The sequence below is a fragment of the Anolis carolinensis genome, chromosome 6 (genome assembly GCF_035594765.1).
Source record: "Anolis carolinensis isolate JA03-04 chromosome 6, rAnoCar3.1.pri, whole genome shotgun sequence".
NCBI classification, from domain to species: Eukaryota; Metazoa; Chordata; class Lepidosauria; order Squamata; family Dactyloidae; genus Anolis; species Anolis carolinensis.
In genome coordinates, this window is record NC_085846.1 from 15,875,230 (window position 1) to 15,885,136 (window position 9,907).

At 39.9% G+C, this 9,907-nt stretch overlaps 1 protein-coding gene across 2 annotated transcripts; it reads left to right on the top strand.

Moving 5' to 3' along the window:
* The first annotated feature begins 878 nt into the window (after window positions 1–878).
* Window positions 879–9,876, top strand: LOC100560675 (toll-like receptor 13). 2 transcript variants are annotated; one of them, XM_008118456.3, is made up of 3 exons: window positions 879–1,411; window positions 4,968–7,775; window positions 8,731–9,876. In XM_008118456.3, exons 2-3 carry the CDS (start codon window positions 5,050–5,052, stop codon window positions 8,891–8,893), a joined length of 2,889 nt encoding a protein of 962 aa, XP_008116663.1. In that variant the 5' UTR covers window positions 879–1,411; window positions 4,968–5,049; the 3' UTR covers window positions 8,894–9,876. The 2 variants fall into 2 exon arrangements, with proteins under 2 accessions (XP_008116663.1, XP_008116664.1); XM_008118457.3 differs by lacking the exon at window positions 879–1,411 and adding an exon at window positions 1,441–1,662.
* The last annotated feature ends 31 nt before the right edge of the window (window positions 9,877–9,907 follow it).

Here is a 9,907-nt window from a genome sequence, read left to right on the forward strand (position 1 = left end):
CATCTCAGCACAGTAAATAAACAACAACAGTCTGAAAACACACAAATTCCATCCAGGAAACAATCAGGACCACCTAGCACCTCCCAACAAAGCATTCCCCCCCTCTAACACACGGAACCACCCAAGCTTTGAAACTACAAGGCCATTCCGTACTCTGGGGCCAATTTGCAATATATTAATATATATAATAATACAATACATATATAATACAATACATTGTATATACATATAATACTGCTAATAATATTATAATACACTACAATATAATACTAATAACAAAAAAAACCAATATATATATATATATATATATATATATATATATATATATATTACTACTAATATTGTGAAATAGTCGTATATGTTATAGCGTAATATCCTATCATATGTCTTTAATGTAATAAATGAATAAATAATACTGTATAATTTTTGTTGACGGTCACAACAAAAATAAAACCCAATGTAGATTGACCAACATCACTAAAAAAAAGCCACAGCAACGCGTGGCCGGGCACAGCTAGTATATATATAGAAGATTGTCTGTTATACGCCTGCGAAACATGGACTGACTATAGGCATCTCGCTCAACTCATGGAATGATTCCTTCAGTGTTGCCTCTGAAAAATCCTGTAAATCTCTTGGGAAGACAGGCAGAAAAATGTCAGTGTGTTGGAAGAAGCAAAGACCACTAGCAATGAAGCAATGCTCCCACGCCATCAACTCTGCTGGACTAGCCACATTCTCTGAATGCCCGATCATTGTCTCCCAAAGCAGTGACTGTATTCCCAACTCAAGAACAGAAAATGGAATGTTGGTGGACAGGAAAAGAGGTTTAAAGATGGTGTTAAAGCCAACCTTAAAAACGGTGGCATAGACACCGAAAACTGGGAAGCCCTGGCCTTTGAGTGCTCTAGTTGGAAGTCAGCTGTGACCAGCAGTGCTGTGGAATTTGAAGAGGCATGAATGGAGGGAGAAAAGGAGAAACGTGCCAAGAGGAAGGTGCATCAAGTCAACCCAGTAAGCTGTGTCGGAATTGTGGGAGTTGAAGTCCAAAACACCTGGAGGAAGGAAGTTTGCCCATGCCTGCTCTAACATCTTTAAACTTGGACAGGCTCATACAAAGTTCTCCGTGACATTCTTACAACCAAGCTCGCAAATGGGTGGGGAGAATGAAAACAAAGCAGCCCAGAAATAAAGTTTCCACTACAGTACTTCCTTTTTTCTCAATAAACTGCCTCTACTCCTTTTTCTTTCTAAACTGGTTTCATTTTCCAAGTGGCACACCCATGACTTTGCTTTTCCATTAAGCAGACACTTACATTTTGATTGAAAGCCTGTACAGCACAGGAAAAAAGCACTTGAAGGGTGCTTGAATGGCTAAGGGAGGAAAAAAGAGAGAACCTTGAAGCCGCAGGTGAATTTATATATTTATTTCTCTTGTACCATACTACAGGGTTTGCAATTAGCAACAGGTCCAGCTGACAAAACAGTTTAGAGGAGGAGGAAGTATCTGGGTTGTAATGAGTGGGTATTTCCCATTAAGAGTTTATGCAGTAACAGAAGACAACTCAACAGACTTTGAAACAGCTGGACTGGCGGACTAAGACCAAAGAGTAAACCCTTCCCCTTTGATCTGTTAGTGTCTGAGATTGAGAAAAATTGAAAGTAAGTTGTGAAAAGCAAACTTTTCAGTATTAGACTGCATTTACTGAACTCTGGACCTTGAAAACAGGTGCATGGGAGGAGGATTAAAGTGATCAATAACATTTCCAACTTTGTTTTAATAAAGCTTTTTTTTTGGTAGAGACTGAATATAAATAGCAATTTAACTTAAAAGTGTTTTTTTGTCCTTGTAAATGCAGCTGGATGTGATTTTAAAGCTTATCAATTAAATAAACATACTGTATTAACTATTTTCTACTAACTTCCCTATCTTTTCTGGACGATATGAAGCTTTTGGTCAGCAACACCACTGATGGGTATTTCTTCAGAAGAGAAGGCACCAGAGATTAGGCTGGGGGTTGGTATCATTTGACATCTGTCATAGTTTATACTTAAGCTTTTTAAAAATAAGTGGATTGATACATACACAGTAGAGTCTCACTTATCCAACACTCGCTTATCCAACGTTCTGGATTATCCAACACATTTTTGTAGTCAATGTTTTCAATACATCGTGATATTTTGGTGCTAAATTAGTAAATACAATAATTACTACATAGCATTACTGCGTATTGAACTACTTTTTCTGTCAAATTTGCTGTTAAACATGATGTTTTGGTGCTTAATTTGTAAAACCATAACCTAATTTGATGTGTAATAGGCTTTTCCTTAATCCCTCCTTATTATCCAACATATTCGCTTATCCAACATTCTGCCGGCCCGTTTATGTTGGATAAGTGAGACTCTACTGTATATTCAAATTAATATTTCAGATTATGGCACTCTCCTGAATTCCCATGGGTATTTTTCACCTTTTTTCTGGTGCTGCCAACTATTCACCTGCCTTTTCTGAATCTCAAACTATCAGAGGTGGACAAAGTGAAGGCCTGCCAATATTCCTGGTCGTTGGCTTCAATGGCTAAGGCTAATGGGAGTTACAGTCCGACAACAACTGGAAGGCTGCATGTTGCCCACCCTCTAGACCAGAGACCTATGTAGAAATAGTTAACGTGCCCATTTTGTAAATTGCTTTCACAAGTTACTCTCAGGATCTCAATATTTGTAGTCTTAGCCAATCCTGTGTTCCATTTTGTTTTAAAAGCTATTGAGGTTTTCTGACTTCTCACTACTGGGGAGGCAGGATTTAGTTGATTTAGTTACTTTTCCAAGTCTTAAGGATGGTCTAATGATTAGATTGGAGTATTTGCCAAGCAGTCCAGCACATGGATTAGGCTCTAATCCATGTGCTGGACGGCTTGGCAAACACACTGGCCTGGTTCTGAGAGCATTTAAATGAAGCTCTGCAAAAAGACACCTGCCCTTCTCTATTAGTGCATTTTGCATGGATTACAGTGTTGCCATGTCATCAAAAGAGCAATAAAAGACAGTAGAAACCAATTACATAGAGTTGACTGTCAGGAAGTAGCTGTTAAAAAGTTTATGCTCTTTTAAAATACGCAATGAAACTACAGTAGAGTCTCACTTATCCAACACTCACTTATCCAATGTTCTGGATTATCCAACGCATTTTTGTAGTCAATGTTTTCAATATATCATGATATTTTGGTGCTAAATTCGTAAATACAGTATTTACTACATAGCATTACTGTGTACTGAACTACTTTTTCTGTCAAATTTGTTGTATAACATGAAGTTTTGGTGCTTAATTTGTAAAATCATAACCTAATTTGATGTTTAATAGGCTTTTCCTTAATCTCTCCTTATTATCCAACATATTCGCTTATTCAACGTTCTGCCGGCCCGTTTACGTTGGATAAGCGAGACTCTACTGTATTGATTTCAAGTATTTTTTACAGCCTATATGAAGTTGGCCAGTCATAGCCATGGATTCTCCATTCACTGTGTCAACCATCCATGGCTTAATTTTTTTTAAAGTCCAAAAAGGAAACCTTGATTTTGCAGTTTTATATATGAAAAATCATTTTTATGCCATTGTATATAATGGAACTTCACCATACATTGTTTTTATATCTATGGGGCTCCTGGAACCAGATCCCAGTGGATACCAAAGGCCCATTGTACACAGATTGTTGGTCTGAATATAAGTAATTTCTCGCATGTAATCTTCCACATACGTTCATTATATTCAGATTGAAGGGATGTATCCATGTACAGTTATTTACATACAACAAAACGTTCATAGAGAGGCCTCAGGATTTATTCAAGCTTCATTCAAGTATCTTCAAGCATCTTGAGTAACAAACAGTACAACTAAGGAATCGTGGGGATGTCTGATGTAAATTTATTTTGTTTTTTAGATTATGCTACTATTCATGAAATGACTATGGCTAACCTATGCAAAGACAAGTACAGTAGAGTCTCACTTATTCAACATAAACAGGCCAGCAGAACGTTGGATAAGCGAATATGTTGGATAATAAGGAGGGAATAAGGAAAAGCCTATTAAACATCAAATTAGGTTATGATTTTACAAATTAAGCACCAAAACATCATGTTATACAACAAATTTGACAGAAAAAGTAGTTCAATACACAGTAATGCTATATAGTAATTACTGTATTTACGAATTTAGCCCCAAAATATCACTATGTATTGAAAACATTGACTACAAAATGCATTGGATAATCCAGAACGGTGGATAAGCGAGTGTTGGATAAGTGAGACTCTACTGTACTAGCAAATTCTTCCTTGCTATCTGAAATAAAAAAAAAATACTAATTCAACTGAAATCATTATAAATGTAAGTAGCTCCATTATTCAGAGATTTAAAAGGAGCATTTCTATTTCCCACAAATGTCGGGCTTGTCGGCACCAGTTCTATAACTCAAGGGGAACCAGAAGTTGAACCCAGATATCCAGATGATGTCTAGAAGCTTCTGGTCCTTAACATGGAATAAACTGAGTTGGGTTGGGCTGGTTTAGCCCTACATTAAGCAAAATTCTGCTTTGGCAGCAGATAACCTCCAAAGTGAACTGGTCTGCTGTCCACACAGACAGGTGATGCCATTACTTTTTCTTTGTGCTCAGAGATGGGCTGGACCATCTGGACACTGGCCCTAGAGTCATCAGGTGTGTGCTGGATCCAAGGCCACTCCAGGGCAGAAATACCTGTAGTCTAAATGTGTGACATGGTCAGTGAAGTTTTGAAATAGATTATGAATACATGAAGAATTATGCTGCATTGTTTCCCTAAAACTGAGCCATTGGAAGGACTTGAACAATGTCTTCCTGACAGCAGAGTGGCAGCTCTGTGTATCTATGATTCTAGAGTTCTAATTTGTCAATCTTTCCATTCCTAATCAGAGATTGTTACATTCTTGTTTTAGGAACAGATGGAATTGCTGCATGACAGTTCGTATTCGCTTGGCAAGACAGAAAATGACCAAGCCAACACTACATGAAATGTAGATGGTTGGCACCCAAACCTTCTATCTCATTATGCCCCAAATCAATCTAATCCCTGTGAGGCTTTGCACTCTGCTATCCCTATTCACGTGGTCACAATGGAGTGCTGATACATTTGGGTTCAGTCACTGCACTCTTTCCCCAAACAAAGTAGGCCTTGCTCTCTGTAATGGCCATGCCATCTCCAACCTGAATTCTGCCATTTCTCTTCTGCCCAACTCAACTGTTTGGCTCAATGCCTCCCATAATATTGTGGAGGATCTCACCTCTTCGACCTTCCTTCATCTTCCTTACCTTCTGGAACTTTATCTGGACCACAATTACATATCAAGAATCGAATCAAATACTTTTCAAAGCTTGGGAGACCTAGAGGTGCTTGATTTGAGCTGGAATAAGTTGGCATTTGTGGGCCCTTCTATGTTGATCAACTTGAGAAACCTACGTGAGCTGCGTTTGGGTAACAACAGAATCACCACATTGCACCCCAACTCCCTCATGTTCCAGATGTCTCTCCAGAAACTATATCTCCCTTCTAATAACCTCTCCAGTCTGCAGGAGGTGGCAACAGCTGTGAAAGGTTTACTCAACCTCACCTTTCTGGATCTGGATTTAAATCAAATCTCCACTCCATGTATGGGCCCTGACTGGATTACTTTACCTGTTTTGAGAAACCTCAGTTTAAATACCAATGGCATTTCCAGACTAGACTTTTCCAATTGTTCCTTTCCTAATCTTCACCAACTGAACTTAACTCGTAACAACATGTCAACAGTGAAAGTGGGATCCTTTCGAGCCACACCTAATTTGGTGGAGTTATTCCTGGACATGAACCCTCTACATATGTCCCAGCTCATAAATGTTTCTCTTCCTAATCTGACCATGTTGCATTTGTCCAGTATGGAACCATCATTAAATAACACCATGCCGGAACTTTGCTCTGTCTTACAAAGTTTTCCGTCTTTGACATCTTTGGATATCAAGCGTTCCAAGACTAATTACACTCAGCTAAGCCAGCTGGGTTCCTGCTCTAACCTTACATGGTTAGATTTGTCCACCACGGAGTACAGAAAACTTCAAAATGGAACTTTAAGCATGTTTCAGATCTTGGAGTTCCTCTCTCTAGATAAGTGTAAGATTCTAAAGCTCAGTCCTAGTGTTTGGGGTAAGGAGATGCGTTTGCGTACACTAATCCTGAAAAGAAATGCTATCTCCGAGTTGCCAGATTCTGTCTTCCGTCCATTGACAGACCTGAGTTATCTGGATCTTTCAAAGAACCGCTTGACCAATCTCCAGCAGGGGTCTTTTTTTGGTATGCCAGCACTACGAACACTCCTCCTGCAGAGCTGCCAGATCACGGCTGTTACTCGTGCCACTTTTCATTACGCTCGGAAAATTGAATTCTTGGACTTGAGAGAGAACAGCATAAAAGTACTCAAGGCCCGTGCCTTCCTGCTCAATCACATGGAGACCCTTCTGCTTTCAGGAAATAGAATCCACACAATTAAAAGAAATGCGTTTCTTGGTCTCACTTCCTTGAGATTCCTCTTCTTGAATCGTAACTTCCTTTACAAGTTGTCTCTGAAACTTTTTACACCCCTTAAAAAACTGGAAACCTTGGACCTCAGTCACAATTCTCTCTTTACATACAATCGATATGATTATCCAAGTCCTTTTGCAGGCCCCTATTCACTTCGTGAGCTGGACCTTAGTTTTCAGATTTCTAGATCACCCATCTGTCCCCCAGACAAACTTTTTGGAGGGCTGGAGCATCTACAATACCTCTCCCTAAAGGGCAACCCCAGTATCTTGTTCCTCAACCTCTCATTTGCCAACCTGAGTAGCTTAAATACCCTTGACCTCTCTCAAATCCAGCCATATAAGAATGGCTCCTGGAAATTACGTCCAAACATCTTCCAAGGTCTCGGCAGTCTACATCAACTTTTGATGGAAGACAGTTCCCTCACAGATCTGCCTGAATGGATCTTTTCTGGTTTGGCCTCTCTGAAACTGCTGTCCCTGAGCAAAAATGACCTGAGGAATGTCAGCAAAAACCTGCTTGATGGACTCTCCTCCTTAAAATATCTGGATGTCTCTGAGAACCCTCTGACGTGCTCTTGTGAAAATGCCTGGTTCCAAAACTGGTCTGTGTCTGATCCAAATGTCCAAGTGGCATTATTGGGTACATACCATTGTTTTGGGTCTGGTGTGACTGATCGTCTGTTTATTGATGAAGACCTGAGTTTCTGCTTTGAGAACTGGGGCATATACTTCTTTATTGTCACCACAGTGGTTATTCTCTTTTTACAGCTTACTGCTTTGATCAATGCCAAGTTTGGATGGACTCTCAGGCATGCTTATTACCTGTTAAGGGGCTGGGGTCAGAGACAACTGCGTCCAAAAGGACAGGACTACCAGTATGATGCCTACATTTCTTGTTGTAATCAGGACCATGAATGGGCAGTGAAGAACATTCTGGAAAAGCTGGAAAATGAAGGAGAACCCCGCTTCCGGCTCTGTTTTGGGCCTAGAGATTTTGCCCCTGGAGAATATTACATAGACAATGTGCAGAATGGAATAAGCCAAAGCTGCAAGACCTTGTGCCTTGTGAGTCAGAATTATCTTGAAAGTGAGTGGTGTTCACTAGAGGTTCAACTCGCTTGTTCTAAGATTTACTACCATGGGCAGGACCCTCTGGTTGTGGTGTTTATGGAAGAAATCTCAAATTACAGGTAAGCATGGAGAGTTCTGGCGGCACAGTGTGTTAAAGCGCTGAGCTGTTGAACTTGCGGACTGAAAGGTCCCAGGTTCAAATCCTGGGAGTGGAATGAGCGCCCGCTGTTAGTCCCAGCAGTTCGAAAACATGCAAATGTGAGTAGATCAATAGGTACCGCTCCGGCGGGAAGGTAACGGCGCTCCATGCAGTCATGCTGGCCACATGACCTGGAGGTGTCTATGGACAATGCCGGCTCTTCGGCTTAGAAATGGAGATGAGCACCAACCCCCAGAGTCGATCACGACTGGACTTAACGTCAGGGGAAACCTTTACCTTATGGAGAGTTCATCAGAAAGCAGTAGGAACAAGAATATTGAATGATGAGGGGATGGGGCGAGGCAAGCAAGGTGATAGGGGATTCTAATGGGAATACTGTAAATAGAAAAAAAGAGCTGGACATTTTGGTCACACAAAGCAGTCTCATATTGCACTGTGCTGTGATTAATATGATGGACAATATGAAATATAAAGAGTTTTTTTGCTTTCTTTCCTCATAATATTCAGGGGGGGGGGTGAAGTAGTGAAACTATGGACAGACAAGAGAAAGCATTTCCTCATAGAATTTGCTGCTACATGATATGATGAAGTTACTACCTTAGAGATAGCTTTGAAGGGAGGGATTTGACGTACTCATGAAGAATAGATATGACAACAGCTATTTCACCAGAAGTTCCACATTCAGAACTTGTATATCACAGCACACCAGTTTCTGAGGAGCAAGAGTAATATGCCTTCTGGTTATAATTAGTTGGTCAGTAAGGGAAGGAGGATGCTGGATCAGATGGATTTTTGTGTGCTGCATCAAGCTCTTCTTGATGTTCTTCAATATTTGGATGCATGTTTTTGGTGTGTATGCGTACATGCCTCAGAGAATTGGAAGCTTTACATTTCAGTCCTAAATTTCTTCCTAGGTTGTCTCCTTACCATCGCTTGAGGAAACTAATTAAACAAGAAAGCTACCTCACTTGGCCTGAAGAACCTGAGGCTGAGGCTGTGTTCTGGACCCGGCTGCGTGAGGCCTTGAGCCCTGGAGAGCAAGAACAAGAGTTCAAACCATTCAATATAGTTGAGTAGCTTCTGGCTGAGAAGAAGATGCTCATGGTTTGACATAATATCACTTGGTTTTCTCTGAAATGATAAAAAGCACTTAAGATGGAATGATGGGTAGTATTTGATGCAACCACAAATGGTACTTTTGGGTGCCATGATTTTTTTCCAGGTCTGGATACTTCATTAATATTTAAATCTTCTTGCATAAGAAGCCTCCTGGAATCCTGACTTGTTTCTCACATTTTTCTCAGTGGATGGTAAAACTAACTAGAAGAGAACAAAGCTGTATATTTGTTTTTGAGGAAAGATTATTATACATCTACAATGAAAGACTTGGATTCTGTTGCCAGTCCTACCTAAAATGGACTCATTGGATCAATGGGATTTACCTATGTTTTTATCTACTATTCAACAATTTATTGAATTGATCTACTCTAGTTGAGACTGACCAACAGGATTCCAGCCAAGATTGATTATTTTTAATGGTATGATTTGCATGGTAGTTGATGGATAATAATAATAACAACAACAATAGCAACAAGCACGACAGCTCAAAGATCTGAAGATTACATTTATATTTATGTCAAACTTACACATTTTCTCATTTTGAAAAGATATCCATGTGTGTTAGTTTGGGGACAAGATAAGTATTGAAGGTGAGAACATGAAATTACCTGAATTTGATAAGAGGGCTAGGGAAGAAACAAGAGAGTTACAGCCTATTGCAGTGGTTCTCAATTGTGGGTTCCCAGATATTTTGGCCTTCAACTCCCAGAAATCCTAACAGCTGGTAAACAGGCTGGGATTTCTGGGAGCTGTAGGCCAAAACACCTGGGGACCCGCAGGCTGAGAACCACTGGCCTACTGTATTCTTGATCTAGATCCTGCATTATGTATTATTTGGGCTAGCAGTGACTATCTGCTGCTCAGTGGTTACCATCTATTCTCAATCTGCTGTAAATAGGGAGGGTTCTTTTTTGATTCAAATAAAGGCACTAATATAACTATTTTCCTAAGCAAAACAAATTGTGGTGGGAA

Coding starts and splice junctions, on each gene's coding strand:
- LOC100560675 (XM_008118456.3), top strand. CDS start 5,050: ATGGTTGGCACCCAAACCTTCTATCTCATTATGCCCCAAATCAATCTA. Junction 7,776..8,730: donor GAAGAAATCTCAAATTACAG/GTAAGCATGGAG, acceptor ATTTCTTCCTAG/GTTGTCTCCTTACCATCGCT.